The sequence below is a fragment of the Sinohyriopsis cumingii genome, chromosome 11, assembly GCF_028554795.1.
Source record: "Sinohyriopsis cumingii isolate HCF-2022 chromosome 11, ASM2855479v2, whole genome shotgun sequence".
Lineage (NCBI taxonomy): Eukaryota > Metazoa > Mollusca > Bivalvia > Unionida > Unionidae > Sinohyriopsis > Sinohyriopsis cumingii.
In genome coordinates, this window is record NC_142971.1 from 51,249,198 (window position 1) to 51,273,495 (window position 24,298).

Genomic DNA, 24,298 nt, shown 5'->3' on the forward strand with positions numbered 1-24,298 from the left:
ATGGCGGTTGATGACATCGTCACACTTCCATTATTAAAGCCAAGACGGATGCTGGCTTCGGTTGTATTAAAAGATACCGCATACACTGCTCCATGATTAACATGAGTATTAGACCCTTTTGTGTATTTACTACAGGGTAAAATCTTCTACAATAGGCTACTTCTGCCTGATAGTATCATTACAAAGACTTTGTGACTGTGATGGTGAAAATATAGGTTAATTTGCCGGATTAGATTCCCGCGATGATCGTCCGAGAGTTATGCGTTGGTACGTTACTTTGAATGGATATTTGGAGCTTTGCAGTCTCTTGGCTATTATGAATCCATAAAAGACGTGTAACAAAAGTCGAATTGAGCAGAGGCTTGGGTCACGCTTGCACTCCTTGTGTTAATGTATAGTACTGATAAGATGAATTGATGATGTCAGAGGTTTCATCGTACTTTATTAATAAAACGTCAGACTCTGTGGATGTACGTATTTGCTTCTCAATGAGCTTTTTGATCAGAGTCTTAACATGTACCTAAAAAAAAGAATAGGTGTCGTTCTAAATTGATTCAGGCATAATCACATTGACACACACCCCAATGCCATTCACTAAGAAGAATGGTCTGTGTAAATATAATCCGCCAAGTTCGTCCTAAAGTAATGGAAGAGTCCATTCTTGATGCAGCACTGAACCGTACATAAATTATTACGTCACATAGGTAAACAGACATTATATATAGATATGCTCCAGCAAGGGGGATAACTCTAAGCAGCGTTTGGAAATTAACGTTAGACCTGGATATGAAACCATGTACTTTTTGCACCATACGTGATAACGTTTTCCACGAAATTAATGGTTTTTACGTTAAAGTTAAAACAAATACACATCTTGCGTATCTTACCTTAATTTAATTTTATCGCGAACTTCTAGGTTAGCAAAGGTACGACAAAATGTTTAAAATTGTATTGTATGTTCTTATTCGGCCAAATGTGTGCTAGCATGTACGTTATTAGAAAAAGCTACAATTTTAATAGTTTTTCAGATATATTTTGAAAATTTTAGCTCATGTGCATTGCCTGCAGTTGACTTTTAAATTAAGTGGGTCAAGGATGTAATCTAAACTGGAAGATGTATCGCTAGCATAACGAAAGTAGTACATATATGCTGGACCGTAGAGAGCAATCACGGGCCCTGGGGTAAGAAATAGTATGGCCTCCCCCAGTTCTTGTTCAATCAAAAGTTTTTTTTTATACAATTGTAAAGTGTTGTTCGGCCCGGGCACCATTACGTGCCTGGGCCCCGGGGATATATCCCAGGCTGCCACATGCACACCCTGTCAGCCCTGTTTATAGTTAGTGTGTCATTCTAAAGACTTGAAAATATGTTCAACTGTAAATTTACGTCAACCTTTTTACCAAAATCGGGACACCATATAACAAACTTAATAATTTTTCAAAGACGATACTGTAATTTAATAGATCTGACCACCAGGTTAAGAGATATCAAAGTCTGAACTGTCCGTGTGGTGATTGTTAGCGCCAACCTATTTACTTATAAATACTTATTAACCCATTCATATTATTCAAGATTTTTATTAGGTATTGTCTTGACTTTTAATTTACTACCCATCTGTCTTGTGCAAGAAGGATGCAGTCAGAGTAATAAATAGTAATATGAATTTATCTTATATGATTCACATGGATTATGTTTCCATTTGAGAGCAAATTAATGCAAGGTGAATTCTAATGTACAATCTGGGACAATTTACTGACAAATTATTCTAGATATGAATACCATGGGAATACATATTTTTGCAGTATTTTTAATTCACTTGAAGCCATTATAGGGATATGACACACGTATTTAGTTTAAGGTATTTTTTTTAAATGTTTCTGAATTTGACATGGTTGCAAATTCCCTTTTGTTGACTCATAAACTGCTTATCTCCAAATTATGGGAACTTTGAATGCACACTATCGTAATGGTTCACAATTTTAATTAGCTCCTGGCATGATATATTGGGTTTATGGGGAAAGTAAATATAAATATGCACTAGTGAGACCCCAATATATCCCAAAGTGTTATAGTTCTCTTTAAAAGCGCATATTTTAAGGAAGCTTGAGCATAGCTATTATATGTATCGGCTATAGTTTCTTAGTATTCTACTTTCACTTAAAATGTTGTTGTTGTTGTTATTGTTGATGATGTTGTTGTTGTAGGGTTTAACGCCATTTTTCAGCACAAGATAGGCTATACATGGCGGCCAGTATAACTGGTGGAGGAAGAACTCTGGAAAGCCCCAGGAAGAACCACCGACCCACGAGAAGCCACTGGAAAGCTTTCTCACATAACCACGTTAGCCGACCCTGAGACTCGATCCCACGCAGACAGAACTTAAAATGTCAATGTAAACAACAACAAAAAACAACTAATGAAAAACAAATGCCTAAAACTTAATGTAAGCAACCTTGGAATATATCGAAACGGACAATAAAGTTGTTTCGGATAATAGTAATTAAAAGGAGATTTTCCTAATGATCGATTTCACTTGTTCAGTGGCGTCACTCGGGTTGGTGTCACCCAGTGCGGTAGCTCATGGTGTCACCCCCATGGTCCTCCTTCCGTAACAGACCATACAGAATCCTTAGTAATGTCATTTTGGTGTCACCCCCTCTGATGGTGTCACCCGGTGCAGTCCGCAACCCCCGCATCCCCCTAGAGACGCCACTGCTGTGCCTGCTAGTCATGTATTTAACTATAATCGGTTATCCGCTTATGAAATCCGACTAGACCGAGCAGTGTGTGCTTTGTAAAATTAGCAATTTTTCATTTTTGGTGTCACCCCTCTGAGATGGTGTCACCCGGTGCGGTCCGCACCCCCCGCACCCCCCTAGCGACGCCACTGCACTTGTTCCAAATAAAATCTTAATATTTTAAATTACTGATGAATATATTGACTTCATTGAAGTATGTTTAACTTTTTAATGGTAAATCATGTATATAAACCAATTTATATTTATTAAGTTATTTACTTGATCATAAATTTATTTTCAACACATACATTTAAGTGCCCAACAACATTACAGCTGTCATACAGTCACCATTTGTTATTACAAAGGTCTATCGTTATCAGTTGGTTCCTTTATAGACATTGGTATAATCTTATAATAAATTCATTCTTTTTAAGGGACGTAAAGGTTTATTTTTTTTTAAAAATGAAATATAAAAAGTGTGCCTCTGTTTCAATCATGAAAAGACTTATTAGTAAATGGAGAAGAAAAATATACCTCCCCCAACCACCAAGTTTTTGATAACAATTTCACTCACTAGTGTACTACATTGTTTCCAGTTTAAAGTTAGCATACTTTTCTAAGTCTGACTATGCAGATTATGAATTTGGTTCTGGCACGGACAAAATTCCATCCTATAGGAAGGGTTTATATATATATATATATATATATATATATATATATATATATATATATATATATATATATATATATATATATATATATATATATATATTGTGTGTGAGTGTGACTAAATCCTTTCCCATGGACCACGCCATTATTGGACCACGGATCACAATTTCAATATACTAATTTTACACATATTGTATATAAACTTTGATATAACAAACCTTGACTCACCCTATAAACTGACAGCAATAATTATTGACCTATTCTTTCAATACCATGCCATGTACTGTTACATTATTAGTCTGCAGGATGGTAATTTCCCCATTTCTGCATGTTGTGAGGGATTGACAAATTTTGTTTCACAATACAAAATAATAATAATAATAATAACCTAATTAAACAACTAACTTCATTCTTTGTATTTATATTCCTTGTTTCATCATTAAGAAATTTTACCTTGCATCACAGTATTCACCAAATGCGCTTATTCGAAGATTTAAATGTTGCCTTCTATACGCAGTCACATATAGACCGATCTTTGGACAATAAACAATTATTACGGTGTATCCATATAAAGCCTATGGCAATATTGACTACCAATGAATTTTAGTTACTGTTTCAAGATTTCCAGCATCCTGAAAGTCCAAACTGACTAAGGCAAAAATGTGATAGTTCTATACAAAAGTATTGATATGTAAAAGTTAATCTAAGTTATCGCGGGTTCGCCAGTTCAGTCTCATTCCTTTTTTTGCAAAGTAAAATACTAGCCAGAATGACCTCATTAAAATTTGTGATTTAAATTTTTTTAACTTAGCTTTAACAATTTTAGTCATATTAATACGATGTCTGTAGTGACATCTAGCATTGGGACACCATGCCGCACACATATGGCATCATGTCTCACCCAGTCATATTATCCTGATACCATCAAGAACCAGTCCTAGCACTAGCCTTTCAATGCTTAGCACCAAGCGAGGCAGCTGCTAGTACAAGAATTCTTTTATTTGAACAAGAACTTTGAGAGGCCGGGATGTTTCTTACTCCAGGGTTCATATCGCTCTCTACAGCCCTGGATTCAGCTGGGGTTCGAACCCGCAACCTCCCGTATTCGAGGCGGACACTATAACCACCTATATTACCAACGCAGTCCCTCAGTAGAAGTAAAGCCTAGCATTTTTGAATTATATACTACGTACTGCAAATGTCAAGACCTGTCAGCCATCTTGTACTAACGTAGCATGGACAATGCAGAGTAAATGGAGATTAAACTTTTTCATTTAGTGTACGAAGTAAACTATAGAATCATGTTAGAAAACTTTAAATATATCAAAACATTTTGATGAATCGAGCTTGTTAAGACAATTAATTGTCAGCATCTGCATGAATTACAATGTTTTCCCCATAATATTTTCAATAATTTCGCTAAAACATGGTTAATATTTCTTGCTACTTATTGCAACTGCAAATGTATTATGGGTAACATTCAAAATATATCGTTTTGAATCAGATGTGGTACGCTGTATGTCGATTCGAATGATGTTGAAATAGCTCGTGAGCAAGACGAATTAGATACATTTAGCTGCAGTTAAAGACGCTGATCTGACTCAGGTACAGACGCACATACCATTCATAATGAACTATAACTTCTGATTTTCATTAAACCATAATTCTGCAATGTTTACAGGAAAGTGTACATATTTAAATAGTTCAAGATGTAAAATTTAAGCTACTGAAACAACAATACCTCAAATTAATAAAAGACTTTATCGTTTTTTTTTTTGTTTCATCCTGTTCGTTACAGTTGTTACCTGTCCCAAGAAATTCAGTCAAGGCATGATTTCAAGAGCATGCAACAACAGAGTCGGCCAGACATGTGACTACCAGTGTACGGGATATGGGTACAAGAAAAATGAAAATATCTCAACAATAGAGTGCACGGAGTCAGGCACGTGGAACATAGATACCGGCATTCTTTGTCAGTGTATGTTTACATTACTTATTTTTAGCTGAATTACTAAGAACTTTATTTTCAAAACAGATCTTTCCATCCGATAATATGAAGCATATATATTTGTTTGCATACGATATTTAACATTATTTATTGTGGAACATTTACTTTCCATTGCTTAAATTTGCTTGTAGATTCATTCAATATTCTTCTATAACTAAGGAAATTCTGTGCCGTTCATTAATATATAAGAGAGGTTCTAAAGTCGAAACACTTAACCAAACAACTATCAATGAATACTTAGTAACATTTTGTGTTTTTGTCTCTCATCATTTTTATTTTAATTTTCTTTTTCTCATTATGCCCATTAAATTTTATTTGATGAAGATTGCCATCATGATTCGAACGAACATATATCTTTAAATATATCTCAGAACTGAAGGTCTGAATTTTAAACTTTAATTATCCCATCTTAATCTATTGTACATTTTTAGCAGACCGAAAGATTGTATTTATAGTAGCTTGTTTTTGTTGTTGTTGTTGTTGTGGGGTTTAACGCCATTTTTCAGCACAAGATAGGCTATACGCGGCGGCCAGTATTAATGGTGGAGGAAGAACTCGGGGAAAACCCCAGAAAGAACCACCGACCCACGAGAAGCTACTGGCAAGCTTTTTCACAAACCCACATAGGCCGAACCCGAGACTCGAACCCACGCAGACAGAGGTAAGATGGCAGTGATCCGTAACGGTGAGTGCTTTAGACCACTCGGCCACTCGAGGCCCCATTTATAGTAGCTACCAGTAAATGATACATAGTTTATATCAGTAATATTTTGATAATCAGACATGATTACCTACAACTCTACCTACCGTTCATCGATTCCGTATCACTGCAATCCGAATGACTAGAAATACATTATGATGTTATGTGGATCACCCCCCACATCTCCCAATTTGTCACAGAATCGGAACAAGTGTATTATGACAATAAGTATGCATAGCTTTAAATTCTTATAGCAATAAATGTTGAACAGTCATGTCAGAAGCGTTTGGAAACACACCCATCCATAGAATTACCTAACCGTTTAATATTCAGTTATATTACTGGTTTATGTTGCATACCAATCAAATGATATTTTAGTCTATATAATAATGTACCATTTGTCACGCGAAGATCAAAACTTTCCCTTGAGTGTCAAATCGTCTGCATCCTTTGGGAATTGTAAAATCGAAGAAATATTAAAAGTCCTTGGCAGGTTGCACACCTATACCAGCAGATAAAGCAAATAATGTGAACAACCAATATTAATTTTATTTTACCGAAAAAGACACGATGGAAATCCTAGGTGGTCGAGTGATCTAAAATGCTCACGTTTACTGATCACTGCCAAATCGCCTCTGTCTGTGAGGGTTCAAATTTCAGGTTCTGTCAAAATGGTAATGTGAGAAAGCTTGTCAATAGCTTCCCGTGGGTCGATGGTTCTTACTGGGCTTTCCCTGAATTCTTCCTATGCTCTATAGCCCATCTTGCACTGAAAATGGCGCTAAACCAAACAACAATTATAATAACAACAATAACAAGATGAATCCACCCAAAACGCGAAGAACACATCAACACAATATATATCAGTGTGTACTTAAGGAGTGTGAAACATTCTCAAGGGCCTGTTTTCTCAAGTTGTATCATTATAGCAATTTGAGATTTGCAGGCCGATCCATGAACCCCTTTCATATTCTCCATGACTTTTTCTGACTCAGGAGTATTGCATACGCTTGTGAATGTGTTTGTAACTGAGAGAGCCATGAAGTGCAGTTTCTCACGGGGAACCCCACTCAGATTGAAACAGCCCTTTGTGACAATAATAATAATAATAATAATAATAATGAGGACTTTGTATAGCACCTAATATTTAGAAGCTCTAAGCGCTTTACAACATTAGACAACGCTAATAAGATAAGAAACATAATAATACTATTTCAAAAACAAACAACATGAAATTAGAAAAACATTAAAAAATAAAAAACATGCTGAGAATATTTCAGGTAGGAAACATTATTATGTCTTTAAGTTTGTTCTTGCAGTCGAAATAAGTGAGTTTTGAGAGCCCTCTTGAATGTGATCACTGTGTCTTTGTGTCTAAGTTCAGTGGGCAATTCATTCCACGTTGCTGGGCCTTGGTATGCAAAAGAACGCTGTCCATATGACTTTGTTTTCATAGTAGGAATAATGAGTATACGATTGTCAGAAGAGGAGCATAAGTATCTTGCTGGTGTGTACACATGGGTGAGGTCAGATAGGTATGTTGGACTAGAGTCCGACAGTGAAATGTAGCACAGAGAACAAATTTTGTGTTTGATTCTGCATCGAATGGATAGCCAGTGTAGGGTACAGAGCAGCGGGGAGGTGTGCTCTGATCGTGGTACTCTAAATATGATCTGAGCAGCTGTATTTTGAACTTTTTGAAGTTAGTAGATATTGAGATGAATCAAACAAAATTGGGTTACAATAGTCCAGTCTTGAAAGTACTAATGAACACACAAGTGTTTTAGTGGCATCAACTGAAAGATATTTGCGAATTGAGCTGATGCGTCTCAGCTCAAGATACACAACCTTGCATATGTTCATGACATGTTGGTGCAATGTGAGAGTACTGTCCAGTGTAACACCGAGGTTTCTTACTGATTGTGTGAATTTAATGTTGGCGTTGCTGATATTTATTGTTTGAGGTAAAGGATGTGAATGAGAAAGTATTTGTGTTGTGATCAGAATGGCCTCAGTTTTGTCATCATTCATCTGCAGCTTGTTACAAGTCATCCATGATTTCACATCAGAAATGCACCTCTCTACACCTTGGATGGTAGCATCAACTTCAGTTGGGTGGCTAGATTTGTATATTTGGATGTCATCAGCGTACAATTGGTGAGACACTGGATGATGATCTATGACACTTGAGAGCGACTGAGTGTACAGAATGAAGAGAGCAGGTCCAAGAACAGGACCCTGTGGACACCACAACATAGATCAACTGGGCTGGAGTGTATTCCATTTGCAGATACAATTTGTGTCCTGTTGACCGAGTAGGACTTGAACCACAGTAAGGCTGTATCATGAATGCCAAATACATGCTGGAGACGGTGAAGTAATATATCACGGTCTATTGTGTCAAATGCTGCAGACAGATCAAGGGAGTGAGGACTGTAATCTTTCCGCTATCCAACGCAGAGAGAATGTCATTAACTACTTTTAGAAGAGTAGTTTCAGTACTGTGGCAAGGGCGATATGCAGATTGTACATTGCTAAAAAAGACTTTTTGAATTTAGATGAGATACAAGCTGGGATAGAACAACCTTTTCTAAGATTTTTGAAATGACTTTGTTGCACTCTTCATCACGATTGTACGTACAAAATCCATAGAGACAGGTTCAAATGCTGCTACTTGTTGCCGCTCAAATTCTGTATCCCAACTGTATGGCGACGACGAGTCAATTAAAATTGTGGTGTCAAGCTTATCTCTAATGGTTTGTACTTTGTCAAGGAAGAAATTTGCAAACATGTCCGGAAGGTCGACTGGAGAGAAGGTAGTTGGAAGTGGTGTTGATTCGTTCCTTGACATTAGCTTGTTAGTAATCTCGAAGAGCTCTTTGCAGCTGGGACTTTCCATGATCTTAGTAGTGTAGTGGGCTGATTTCGCTGTATGGACTAAATTTGTGATATTCTTCTTAGCGACTTCATAGATTTGCTTATGAATAGTGAGTCTGGTGGAAAGCTAGAGCCTCTCAGCTTTACGGCGGTCTCTTTTAGCAGCGCGAAGCTGGTCCCTAACACTGCTATACCATGGAGAACACTTTTGAATTGATACTCTGCACTTGGTAGCTGGGGCATGTTTGTCAAGTAATGAACGCAGACAGTTATCGAGTTGTTCTGCGGTAGGAGGTAAGCAAGTTGTTAGGTTAGCTTGGATGTCGTGCATTAGTTTGGTTCTATTTATCACACAGAGGTTTCTCTTAGTAGCAGAGAAAGGTGGAGGGTTAGGGACTGATACTTCAAGATGGCATATAATGCAGATGTGATTATCGCAGATCTTTTTCTTAAATCAACCGTTGAAATTTGGATTGGTTCCAAACACCATAGGACTGTCGTCACTACCAGGTGATGCAGGTACGCCAGCAGGTTGCGTATAGGGAGAGCATCCGAGCCAAGTTGACCTATGATATATTTGGCATGATCTGCATGTTACCTTGTGTCCTTAACGAACAACATATATGGCTAGTGGATTTTTTCATAAATGTTGCTGTATCACACGAGTCTGAGAATAGTCGTGCTAACGTCAGTATTGTTGAGAATTGTTTTGATTTCCTTTCTATCTATGAAATAGCATGCGCTGCTGAATGAAGCCGTGATGCCTTTGTTGACAAATTAAACCTCGTTCGCGATGTATGCAATGATTTTAGCACGCACAAGCTTTCATTGTACTTACAACAACCCCCACATGAAAGACACTATCGAAATGTGTTATGAACCTTAAATTCAACTGGCCATTCTGAGTCTGGCACCTTAGCCTCGATCCGTAATATTGGTCATCTTCAACGCTTCTGCTTTGCATAATATTAGTGTTTATGTCCCACGTGGGCTGAGCCGGTGCCAGGTATTGTGTGCTCTAGGAGAAACTTTCAACTTGCGCGCCGCCCCCGGAATGCGGATGTCGCGAGTTCCATCCCCGGCCGAGTCATAGCAAAGACTTACAAAAATGGTACTAAGAGCTGCCTTGCTGGGAGTTCTGCATTAAGAGATTAGTGTTAGGACTTGTCGGCCTGGTGTCATGATAATGTGACTGAGTAGGACATCATGCTATATGTATGTGGCATGATGCCCCAGTGCTATACATCACTATAAACTGCCACACTGCAGGCATCGTAGCGATATGACTGCAAAATTGTTAAAGCTACGTTAAAAATTAAATTCACATCACATCACATCACAATGCCAGGCTTGCGATAATCAAACAGATGTGATTAAGTCGCTTCATGTATATTCTTAATAATCAAATCTGGCATTGATGTGGTCGTTGGAAGTCGAGTCACTAATCGTCATGGTCTATTTTGAATTGCCAGTGATCTAATATGGTTGACTTACTCACTGTGAAAACACACACGGGAGTAATGCGTCTAAATGTGTTTGACATTATGTATGATTAGATTGATTCTAATGTACAATAGTCTTATCAGAGTTTTCCTGTGAAGGACCAGTTCATGCCTGTTCTGTTCCTCGCAGATGAAACGAAGGTGCATCAACCTGAGATTAGGGCATGGACGATACAAGGGCACCAGGGCAGTATTCGATATCCACTGAAGCCACATGCAAGAGGGGAGCCAACGATATGTAACCATGCGATGCTTGTGCTGTCGATACTAAGACTTTTAACTGATGTTGATGATGTCCGGGATACATCATCAAGGAAATCCTGAAAATATCTGGCTTAATATTGTATCCCATGCATATATCAATCTGATATCAATCTCGTACTGTGTGAATTCAATCCCTAAGACAGAGGTGAGTGTGATTTCGTGCAGGCAGATAAAACGCTTAGTCTTTTCAAGTCACCAGTAATATCATTGATAGATTCAATCTCGTACTTGTTCATGGGAAGTCCAATAAAATTCATGTACTTCTCGATCACCCTTTGCCAAGAACAAACGCTAAGTATTTACATCAAATATCGCAAACAGCTATGACCAAATATTAAGACACCAGTGCGATATCAAGTGTGCAGGATTAATCCATAGCGATTTACATAGGGAACACTGGGTAGAATTCCGGTTTTGATGAGATCGTGATCATTGAGATAATGCTGGATTGTATTTGCAACGACACGCTGCATTGCATAATTAATGACCGAAACAACGGCGTTCCTCTTTTTCCGGCTGCTTTATTCTTTCCGCTGGTGTACTTGTTCGGTAAAATATTGAAGCTGGGTCTCCTCCTCTGACGTCTTGTTCTAGCAACTCAATGTCTGTTTGCATCTCAAACTTGTTGGACACCCGCAATTGCCTGCGTCAAGCTGTCTATAGTCTCGGCGGTTTCTGTTATGGTTTTCTTTATGTCCTTGAGCCGTTTGACGATATGATACTGTTCATTGTTTATTCGCATCATTGCTGTCACCAGATCCATGGTTTGTATAGTCATGGTTGCAATATTTTTGTTGGTTTGATCTGCGATGAATAACGTTTTTTCAAAAGCTGCAATGATTTTAAGTGCGGGCTGTTGTGCTGCGAATATATCTTTGATACGTTCATTGACACCTATGTGACTGCGATGGCGTTTCAAGTAATACTGGGCGCTATATGTTGCTACGAAATGCTGCATTTTTTCTCATCTTTCCCCATTATATACATCACGCGGTTGATCAATTGATTTGCCTTTACCGGTGCAATACTTTTCCCACAGTTAGGTCGATGGTGTGAAAACCATATGGAGCATGGTTGACCCATGCGAACATATTCTGAAATTTATCCCACGAAATGTCGATGGCACACCAGGCCCAGTGAATGTGTGCAAGGCTGTGTGTGCGAGTCCCATGCATTATCATTAACATGTTGCAGTAGTTGTTTATAATTTTATGTACGTGTGCGTGTCGTTGTCAATAGGTTAAATTGTTTTATGCCGGTCACGAAAAAATAGATTCACGAGGTTGCCTCGCCGGACAAGCATCACATGGTCATACCCAACAAAAGATCTTCTGCGCCCAGATTGAGGAGATAGTCAATGACTGGGTCTTCGTCGATCATGGAAAAGTACTCAATAGTGTACGAATTTGACTATGACAACGCAAGGGCTTCTTTGAAATACTTGAGTACATTATAACATGGTTGACTGTTCGCGCAAGATGTAATCACATACAATCGATTTTACATCAACCATTTATTGATCCAATTTAATAATTACTGTGTTTTTCCACAGAGAGCTCAGATTAGAACCATGTACCGAAACATGGGTCGTTGCGTCTTTGCCTACGCAGAGACATTAATGACGTTGACACTTTTTCTTTTTTGCGTCGATCTGAAATGTCATTTGCTGTTTAACTCAATCACGCCCTGCTTTCGTGAGCCATGCTGCATGAAAATCCTACCACAAATCCCACAAAGGTTGTAACACAATGATGAAAACGGAAACGCTGTCAGTTGCGTCAGTTGTTTTGCTAAGAAGTTTATATTCATCTTTGCCGCCGGTTCTATTCATGGATGCACACGGGGTTTAAAAACGGCTGAGGTAATATCGAGACAACGTAGAGTAAATATCAAGGTGAAAAACATTTCCATGAAAATAATCCCTGCATGCCTGATCGATATACGACTTCGTGATAACAGTCAAGCTGCATAAAAATAACTGGTAATTCGCATCGCTATTGCGTATTGCCGAGAAAATCTTGCTTATACAACATAAAACGTATATCCGTGCGCGTCAACGAGTAGATGTTGATCTTATCCATGACGTAAACGAGATCCATCCTACACTCAGAGAAAGTTTCGGCAGATGGATTATCAAAGGAAATATACAAGCTAAGATTGTACTCAGTTGTCAAGTTCAGCTTTATGATTGCTGGCACTCCAAACGTTGGAGACCAACCACACTATATAACAAACATGGACGAGAAACTGACTACGATTTACTACAGTCTCCGAGGATATCAGGAGGATGAAACACTCTGAAAAGTTAGAGAGCGGTGCAAATGTCACCCACAAGATCGTTCAAGTGTGGTTGGCCAGACAAGCGTTATCGCAAATTTACCTACCCTCTCCAATTAAACCTTTCCGTGGATGGTTTTATGTGGAAACGCCCAACGAAGTTACCAGTCAAATATTTGTTTCTTCCACATGTTTGCGTACTTGTATGCACTTGCAATACATGTTAGCTGTTGTTTATGTTGCCAGGAGATACCAGAAAGCCAAGCCACTGACATCCAGCGATTCAACAGGTTCTGCAGACTCATTCAAGCGCATTTATGCACGTTCACCGCTAACATGGACGTGCTGATGGACCTAGACAAACGCTTTCTAGTTATAAGTTGTTGTTTCGTTGTTAACAAAACACCATCTGCTGATTCGCCGTTGACATGGCAGCATACATCGTGATCAGGCCATTGTAGAACAATTCAACACCGCAATTGCATTAATACGTTCCAGAATTGATTATTAATCTTAAGCGGTCTCGCAAGTTAGTGACACGTCCTCTCTAGGTCATACCACCATCAAAAAATGAAACCACTGGTACGATAAGGTTGAGACCCGCTGACTTGATCCATCAGATTATCGTTGCGAGAAACTCTGACTCCAGTAATGGTGTGCCCCAGGTGAATTAGAAGGCGCACAACGTTAAGCGTTGTACTACTGACTTGATGTGGTTTGTTACTGTATTTACGATCTCATGCCGAACGAATATTCTGGGGAAACCAACATGCTGACATTGGGCCTTATAACCATCGCCAAGAAACTATGGCGCGTCCGCTGAATAGAGCATTTGTACGACTGTTTTTGAAATTAATACCACCAAACTTTATTTAAAACGATCGCACAATTCCTGTATGCAGATGTAGAGCTTTTATCAGAGAAAATACATCACTTGCTACCTAACAGGGACCAACTTACCTTGGTTGAACAATACACACGTATTCTGTGTCTCCTTGACAGAATACGATTTGCCAGGTGTATAAATTTGAACCAGAAATCCTGTTGCACAACTATGTGAGAGACTTCTTTAACTTTCTTGATGTTTTCGCCAGAGCCTTTTGCTCTAGCTGGGTGACCATGGGCAACCACAACCAAACATTTTGGTCACAGTCCCACGTATTCTTTGAAAGACTTACCCATAAACTTGTTTTTTGAATTAACATACTGATTTCTTTTTGGTGTTCAAAACAAAATGGGTGTTAGTTCGGATACTCGCTGGTGTCAAACTTGTTAACCAGGGGTGTCTCTCGATCATGATCATATAGACGTCATCGGTAAAATAATATGTATCAGCAATAAGTACGTATCCTGTAGGCATCTTGACGTTGTTACAGTTGCATGACTGAACCTTGTTATGATACAATTTACACATTAGTACTAAGAACACCTCCAGTACAAACGCATCAAAATAGATAGGTGTCGTCAGCTTCAGTTTAGAGTTTTTGCTGTGAAAAGTAATGAGTCCACCATCGTAGATCACCTGGGTTCGCATTCAGCCTGCTGAGTTAGGCTTGTTAGGTATCGCAAACATGATCCAGGTGGATTCTCTTCTGCATGTTTTCCATTGTTTTACCCAAAAGAGCCATGTTCATGAGCTCAAAAACGTCTTTCTGAAACGCATCGTTTGCGACCTTGCGCAAATCCATGTTCATTTGCATGCATTCAGCTATCTACCCACGCTGCCGAAACCCTGGTACCCAGTAGATTCTCGGCACACGCATTCCCCAACTGCAGATATAACTGCTAATTGCACATGTGGACTACATAAGTAAGCTTCATCCGCAAGTTGGATACAACCTTAAGGCTTGTGTGAAAATGCGCCCTGAATCATCCACGATTTGTTACTGATATGGAGACGGACAGTATCGGGGCACCGTCAGCACTTTCGGGGTCAGTGAACAATCATTTTTGATGTTGTGCATCTAGTCTGGATTCTCCTTGTCAACTTAAACGAAGTATCCATAAGAGCTATCATGACTGTACTCACAGTGCTTCCCTTTACGCACAGTTGTGCGTCAGGGACGTACGCTGGAGAAAATTGACGCACACATTTTGTTGCCTTGCGTTTTTTTTTTTTTTTTGACGCAAAGGATTTTCATAATATTATCAGGATTTATTTAATACCCAATGCATTGGAGGATGTATGGCATCGTATATACTTCGAGTATAGGCATTGACTGGTTCCCCGCTTTGTTTGCTCCCTGCCCTGCGTTCCTCTATTCGTATAACAAAGTGCAACGCAGGGAACATACAAAACAATGAACCAGACTAGCATAGGCAATGTTATGACGGAGTAGCTTCCCCTAATCTCGCAAGCTTCTCGCGATTTCCATCGAGCTCAGCAAGCTGTCATCTAGATGTTTAATCTCAAGGCTTGTTGCACTAGAAAGTGATCACCAGATTAAAACGTCATGCACTAAAATGCATTAGCGAAGAAAGTGAAAGAAGAAGAGCATAAAAGAGTAACCGTGGAACTAACTTTAATGAAAACTGGAGAAAATAATTCCCTTGACTGGAATACGGCACATTCATTATGATTACCGGTGCGACTTCTGATTGAGTGATTGCAAAGACTGCAAAAGTGAATAATCTTTTCGTGACAGGATTTTAGAATTTTCAAAAATCTGCCCTCGTTCGCCATAAGATATCTGGAGAACACATTATAACCTAAGACATTATTTCACAACAATGAAATCAGTAAACTTGCAGAGACAAATGCGTTTTTTGGATTACAAAGTCAGTGGGTCATTGCAGATTTTGTTTGTTTTTAACTTTTGCTGCAATAAAAGAAAGATCTTAAAGTTCAAGTGTAACTTATTAGAAAGAAGATGAATCATTATCCTCCTGGATATTTGAATAAATGTGTTGTAGGACGAAGTACAATGAAACCTATGATAGTATACATTTTATGAAAGGCAGCATAGATGTTACAAACGTTAAAATTAAAATAAAAAACGTAATAAATAAAAAACGAAAAAAAAACGTTCCAATAGTTTTTAGGCAACACAAAAATTCATATTTTACTTATTTACACGCTACATACCAGTTTTAAAGTTTCAATGATACAAATATGAGAAAATGTCAAAAGTTTTAAACCGTAGTCCAGATAACATTGAATTTTTTTTTCACTCAATGTCGTTATCACCATCTGACTGATCTGACCACTCTATGGTTTCCTCCATATAATTTATATTGTCCAGCTTTTCCTTTAGGCGAAGATTTGCATGCACAAACACTACATCTCGCACTCTCTTGCACTGCATACGGTTTCGCTTTTTCGTGTGAATGAAGTCATATAAAAAACGCAAAAAAATAAAAAACGTAAAAAAACGCGTTTTTCGATGTAAAATAAAAAACGAAAAAACGTTTTTATCATCTATGAAAGGCAGTAAATTAACTCCCATTTCATTAAAAAGATTTATTTGGCTTTTTGTATTAGCTTATATGTAATGTGTTGGGCTACAATATTGCTTGAGGAGACTGTTAAAAGTACGACTTTAAAAGAAAAATGAACTAATACAATTATTCTTTAAATGGACAATGCATTTGTTTGTTATTTGTGCATGTTGGTATATTTGTATGTTTAGAGAGAGAGAGAGAGAGTATGTTGTACAAGTTGCAATATCCTATTTCAAGCTGAAAAAGTACGAGTCGTATGAAAAATTGTCAGTATTTTTTTGACCCCCACATTTTTTATTTGACCCCAGTTTTGACACCAAGGGGTTTTTTGTACCCTCAATTTTACACCCCTGGGGGATACACTGACTCATGAACGTATTCATGTATATATGCATCCGCTAGAAAGATACGTCTAAACTCACCCATGGAAAAGTGTTGCATCATTGCCGTTTCATACAGGTTATCGGTAACTTCCAAGTATAATATGTGGTCGTACCCATTTATAAGTGTTGTTTTTGTGAACCTGTACGTGACTTGATACCAATATAAAGCCACAAATACCAATAAACAGATGCTCATCAGTATCAGTGAACCGTTACAACTCAACCTCGGTTATCTACAACAATACGTCCTGGACCGGTCCTGGTGATGAGAAGCAGTGTGATATCGAGCAATAAATCAGTATGCAGATACGGATCATGATAGTCGGCAAGATTGTAACAACCGAATAAAGACCATACATTGTTTACGAGTTCGTGTATTCGTTGGCGGAAATACCTTCCTGAGACATAGCCGATTGGAAGGCATCCGTCGGTCGCAATTAAAATTAAGCAAACTTATACCGGACACTCATCTACTCATAAGGGTAAACTCATTAGCGAGTAAGCAAATAAAACATCCAATCTTTGGCGCGGACGTATCAACAAGCGTAAAGTGCTAGTGACCTTACGCCGTAAGGTTACTAACGCGTTTGTCTAGGTAGGTATTGTATTGTCATGTATTTTAACATGTTGCTAGGAATGACACTTTATTTTGCATTCCATACCTTTGCGACTCCATGCATTATGACATGGTAATCATACATATTAAGGTTATGAAACACTGCAGGAATTCGTGTTTTTGTTCGGTAAATTCGTATCTGTTTATTCCATGCGCAATGTGCGGCTCCCTTTTAATCACTAGCGTTGTGACAATGATTAAGAGCGTTTGGAACTTCCAGTTGCAGTGAAGCAAAAAACTCCTTCCCATATCTAGCATCAACTTGGAGTAGTAAACCTATTAATATCTTCATTATGCATACTCGTTTATATGGGAGACGAGAGTTTGGCGAATCCATGTTGCTTTAACTTCGAACGATATGATAAACATATCCAATGAAGCCTGCCAACATCGGTGGCTCAGTCGCTCCATTACATAGGAAAACAGAACAACGAATTTCACATAAGACTTCTTCGGCAACATGGATTGTATCTGATGTTACTTCTATGTCGTGGGAACCTTCTGTTCTCACGGAAAAGTAGAGACATTTATAGTCATATGCCTTTGAATCACTGTAAATTTTCATACATTCTTACCATGCTATGGCATGATAGTACTCTGCGGCTTCTCTCTGACCCTTAGTAGAAGTCATGGACATCAATCAATTGTTGGGTGCTAAGTGCATGCATCCAACGTCTGCGTGAAAGTTTCCTTGCGCGTACTTGCTGTTCCGGTATACCAAGCAAAAAAATATTTTATTCACATGTACAGGTACCATGTCTCTAAACAATGCAACAATAAAACGTCAGTATTAAACCATTTGCATGAATGTGTGGGTAATCAAATTGGTTGAAGGCCTATCTTCCAAGTAAACTCATTAACGGCTTTATCAGGAATGAGTCTTGCAAACTTGCCGATGTCAAGTAACATTTCAAAATGAAGTCTGTATTGTCAGACTTGAGATCACCAATGTACTGTTGGTATTTTTAGGCTGATTTAGGTTATCGCATACATGGAAAAGAACGAATCTGAATGCTCCTTCGAAACCGTTTTTATCATTGTTTTCTATGTTTACAACTGCACACGTCGGGACACATGCTGACATTGCAATATAACTTGACCAAAAAGAAAGCTTGTATGGTGATATATGAAGATAAACTTCTAAGCATCTAGAAAGCATCCATCCTGAACCTTATCTGGTGTATGGTTCAAACTTCTTAGGGCCTTTGCATAACCTTTATCATCTTTGTGATTCAAGGTATCACATTCAATGAAAACATGGCAGTTATGTTACATATATGGCAAAACAAAATTTAACTCAAAGATAAATTCTACCTTTAGAATTATGTCAACCTTGAATGTGAACTGTTGTGTCATTTCCCCTACGTGTTCCGATGTTGATACGATTGTCGGACTCGTATCTGATACCAGCTTCACAGTGTTGTTGCCCGGTTTGTACACGCATGGAACAATTGCCCTGTAATCTTAAGGTTGACGAGATCGCTTGTGTAACTTAACTTCTGGGACTCTGATTATATGAGGACCATCCTCAATAGCTTATTTTGCAACAGTGCCTTCAATATGACTGTCATGTTGGTCAGCGACCATGGGTGCAATATCAACTCACTTTGCCCGTGGAGGAATCTAAATATGTCACTGTGCTGCTAACGCAGAAGTCTGTCACACGGTATGATTTTGCTTTTCATGCCCTTCACGGTATATTAATTCCACGTTCTCGTGCTGATTGTTGCAGTTGGTTTACAGTTACTGCTGCAACCAACAATGGTTTATATGGGGGCAAGCTGTCTCACAACCTGTCTTGGTTCATCCGTGAGTCCTTATAATATAAGTATGTATGCGTTTTTTGCATACAACTTCGAATTCTCACTCAGCGTTCTCATGCTCATTGCCTAAGTTGAGTGATATAATGGAAAACATATAGTCTAGCTGCTTTTGTACTATTTTTTTATTACCTGGATATCGACTTCAATGTGTTTCTCCTCAACTGCATCGTTAGGTTTTTCCTCGCTGCTAAATTTAGCTCCTCGCCGCCGTGCATGACAATGTTCAACTGCAGATCCGCATGTTTTACGTAACTTAACTCTAAATACCACAGTCAGTCAAGTACTTGAGCCAAGACGTAACAAGAACAAGTTGTTGTTGTTGTTGTATGTTTTAACGCCATTTTTCAGCACAAGATAGGCTATACATGGCGGCCAGTATTAATGGTGGAGGAAGAACCCAGGAAATCCCCGGAAAGAACCACCGACCCTCGAGAAGCTACTGGCAAGCTTTCTCACATACCCACATTGGCCGAATCCGTAACAAGAACAAGTGTGATTTACAATATTTTTAATGGCATGTTCGACCTAATAGCTCTGTTTTGAAATGCATTGATTACGCCTCACTGCCTTTGTACTTGATATAAACATACGTTATTCAGCTGGTTGATTTATTTTCATGTCGACTTTATTTTATCTTATGTGCATATTGTGGTATCAGAATCTTGAGGTCAACATCTAACTAGAATTTCAAGTCCATATTTTTGCGTTATGGTAAAAAAAAGACCAGGCTTTTGCAAATAAACAAGTTATGCTTTGTGAATTTCTGTTATGTTCCTTTCAAGCCTGGATAGACTTTTCCATTAAGTCAGTCTTGGTGCAAATGAGCTTAAATGATTCATCACTGAATATTGCCTCAGCTAGAACACGACCAGACTTTGAACATTTGTAACCAACAATACCAAACGTCCTGATGTGTTTGTACATCTCAGCTATGGTCTTTACTTCATAGACTTGAAAACGGCTTAGGAAAGTTTATCCCAGTGATAAAGGTACTTTGTGGATGTCATTACCATAGTATTGTCAGAATCACCTTTCTAATTGATTTGCCTTTTTTTTTCACTGCCGTCGTCACGGGTTTATTAAATGTTGCCATCAAATGGTTTGCCTAGTGTCACAAGCAGCAGCATATAATGAATATAATGTGTCTTGTTATGTATTTATGTAAATTGCTTATATTTCACGTTATGCTCCACGTACCATTTTCAGTTTGGCATTTCAGGTATGCCTCTTTCTTTCTCATTAGTTCTAAGATTACAAAATATATACCATGGACTCATAATGACGTGGTTGTTATGCTTTCTTCCTGAATATGGGGGTAACGAACTCATATATATATATATATATATATATATATATATATATATATATATATATATATATATATATATATATATATATATATGTGTGTGTGTGTGTGTGTGTGTGTGTAACTGACGGAATATATATCAACATGAGACCCTCTTCCTGTAGTACATGCACTGTATAATTCCGTGAATAAAATGACGTAGATTAGTATAGATACATTATGCAAAGGAGCTTTACCTAACGTGTCTAATGGATATATTTTCCATGGCAGGCAGGATTTGATCTAACTTTGAATGTAACAGTGGGTTTATCAATGAACACACATAGTACAGTCTTAAGCAAGGGCGTCCAACCTTTATTGGTTGGGGGCTCCTTGAGAACGCAGGACGCATGAACTAGAACAGTTTAATTATTCTATATGAAAGTTCTGCATTATTGTTACATGACACTCATAACATTCATATTACATGGCTATACTAAAATTGTTAAATAAGTTACATATTGTAGTAGATACATACAACATCATCAGAAAGTAATGCAGAAACATGGAATAAGTATTAGTTACAATGCATATTTTCAAAAGGACTACCTATTACGGTTTAAGGGTGGCGCGCGATGTGAAGGGCTGCTGATAGACACTGTCTACTTGAAGGGGGGACTGGGGATCTTCATGCTATGTGCACAGATAGCATTTTACAGTAGCTTTATTTCTGGTGTTCGAATCTATATGTGGTTTACAGTGAATATTCCTCAGTGTTACCCACATCCCAACCATATTCTGGCATCTTAAACTGTGTCGTCATGAAACCAAACTGTATCCTTCATAAGTAATTATTCACTAAGACTCATCCATTTTGAAACTAGGTACCCATGGTTAATTCGGTTTCTTATCAAACTATGAACTTATGTATGATGGATAATACTATTTACATATTTATAAATGTTTGAAAACCCACAACAAAGTATTATTGTATGACGAAGGCATGCCATCATCAGACGCGATTAATTTTTATGTTGATACTGGTGCAAATAAAACTGCTGCATTTTATAAAACGACAACAATATATTTCAACCCAAGTATTTTTCTTTCAGTACAAACGGTAATGTCCACTGTACCAAAAAGTGAAGCTAGCCCAGTCGCCATAGCTGCTGCAATCATTGTCACTGTTATAGTCTTCATTGTCATCATTTTAATAATCATATTCTTTATTCGTAGAAGGTAAGAGCGGTCACCTGATCATTATAATATTTAACCATTTCGATTGTTATTTCTATTATGGAAACAAAATATCATACCAAAATTATATTCACATGCAGTGGTATTTGTTGAATGAAACTGCATTGACTGAAAATGTATGTCATAATGTATGTCATAAAACACTTTTGTAACTTTTTCGTACTTACATTACACAGTTATTGAACATAGTACAACGTGATCAAAGATGCATTTAACCGGTTGATCATTATAGTGTAAACGAAATCAATTCATGTTTTCAATTAATTATTTTAAAAGCTTTAAGAATCTTACTTTACTCTGTCTTTAAGATAAACTGGTAAATAAAGAATATATTAAAGAAAAATACAGTAGATATAGAGTATGAATATTAGCTTCGGCAAACTGGCATCTGTGATTTAAGTTTATTATTGTCTATTGATTTTGTTTATTGATTTTACTTTTTCTAATCGAGTTATTAGCATCTTATATTTCATGCGATTTGTATTTCCCTAGTGTTATAGAAACAATCATTCTAGTGTGGCTTGTTTTAATACAGATAATCTTTACTGAAGTAGGATGTTATAGTTTAAAATGTATCCGATCTGGGCTTTTTTAATTTCGACTTAATCATTGATTGCCATAGAAAACTAGACACAACATTTTTTCTTCAAGAACTACTTTTCATATAAATCATACACGCTAATGAGACTAAATCATGTTTCTTGCCCTACAATAGAATCCGCATCTTGAACTTTGCCCCTAAGAGACTGGTGGAGGAAGTGACGTCAAGACCGGATATGGTAGTAAATACTAACTTTGGTCCCGAAGTAAACAAAGCGGACTCTCAGGTTACATATGAAAATGGCGCTGTTCATATTGACAGTCACAGCAAAATAGAAGAAACAGTCAAATCATCGCTGCCACGTGAAAATACACATTAAAATGAGATCATTCACTCAAATATGATGAAGCCTTGGATATTTCTAGACCAAGTTTCCAGGAGACTATAAAACAATATACCCTAAAACATTTATTATTCAGTAGTTAATTTGAGAAATATATCTCATATAGGAATGTATAAGATTGATATCAGTCTGTTATGTGTCTCGACTAAAGGCTTCCAGATTAACGGAAACATGTTGAAGTTTAGCTTAATGCTTGTATTTCAAGGTTGATTATTTCAAAAGAAGTATGTTGTCTTGAGTTTACATATCTGGCATCGTTTTAATGAGCTTGTTTTAACTACAGAAAAAGCACAATAGAAACAAATATATCAAACTTTAAATTATGCCTTCGGTCGATTTCTTTAACAGTTTATATATATATATATATATATATATATATATATATATATATATATATATATATATATATATATATATATATATATATATATATATGACAGAATTTAGTATCTATTAGCAGGCTTCAATAGTCACTTATTTTCCGATCAAATAAAGCTACATGAATAAAATTCGTATACCCTCATCATTCAGATTTAATTAATTAATACTGAATCTCCAAACACAGTTTTTAACTGTATAATCTTGAAAGTAAATAGAATTGAACATGTTGACAACCACATATGAATTGTTGTTTACTTTGTTCTATTGTCAGTAATACGTTTAGATTTTTTATTTCTCTTTTCGTGATTTGAAATTTTGTGCTTAATTTAAATTCTACATCACTGTATAAAACTAATATGTATGTATGTATGTACGACTTTATTTCCTATTTAACAGAGATAACATCAGATTAATGAAAATCAGGGTTATACAAGATCATGAAACACAACAGAGAATCAAAGTGACAAACATAAAAGTACAGTACTGTGTCAGCTAAGGTACTGACAAAAAAAAAACCATCTCAATACATGCAATCATACAAATATGTAGTTAGTATAGATATACCGTTGGTGAAAGTGCTTTCCACAGACGTCATTAGCCTGGTAACCATCGCTCGACGGATGTTTCGCACGTTATCTCTGAACACCATCCAGATGGCGAGGCGGCAATAAGTACTGATCGACTGTGATGGCTGCCATATTTTGTCTTCACGTCTGAGACAGAGCAACTAGACGCATTCTCTGCGGCCCTGTCCAGTGCTGTCTTGGGTGCCATTCTTTGTATTCTCAGTGCACACAACCTCAACCAAACCTCTACAACCAACTTCCACAGGGAATAGTCATGTTTTCCATCATTTCTCCCTGCAAGACTCTACCAACTCCTGGTACTTCGTCCTCTTTCCCTCATTAGCCTCTCCTGTCTTCTCTTCAAACAGTACATTAAGTTATACCAGGATCATATTTTGCAGCTAGTGAACAGATGAAAATGTCAGACGGAGTGATCTCTGAAAGACGACAGGAAATATAAGTTTACTGCCCACGTCGCTTCCTGCTACAGTCTGACATTCTCTACGTAATTTTACAGTATTTGTTTTTATACTATCTCGATAAAAAAAGAACAGATAAACCGTAAA

The 24,298-nt window shown here is 37.5% G+C and overlaps 1 protein-coding gene across 1 annotated transcript; it reads left to right on the forward strand.

Moving 5' to 3' along the window:
• The first annotated feature begins 5,247 nt into the window (after positions 1-5,247).
• On the forward strand, positions 5,248-23,062 carry LOC149788439 (uncharacterized). Its single transcript, XM_089975715.1, has 3 exons — positions 5,248-5,386; positions 21,697-21,823; positions 22,557-23,062. Exons 2-3 carry the CDS (start codon positions 21,708-21,710, stop codon positions 22,759-22,761), a joined length of 321 nt encoding a protein of 106 aa, XP_089831841.1. The 5' UTR covers positions 5,248-5,386; positions 21,697-21,707; the 3' UTR covers positions 22,762-23,062.
• The last annotated feature ends 1,236 nt before the right edge of the window (positions 23,063-24,298 follow it).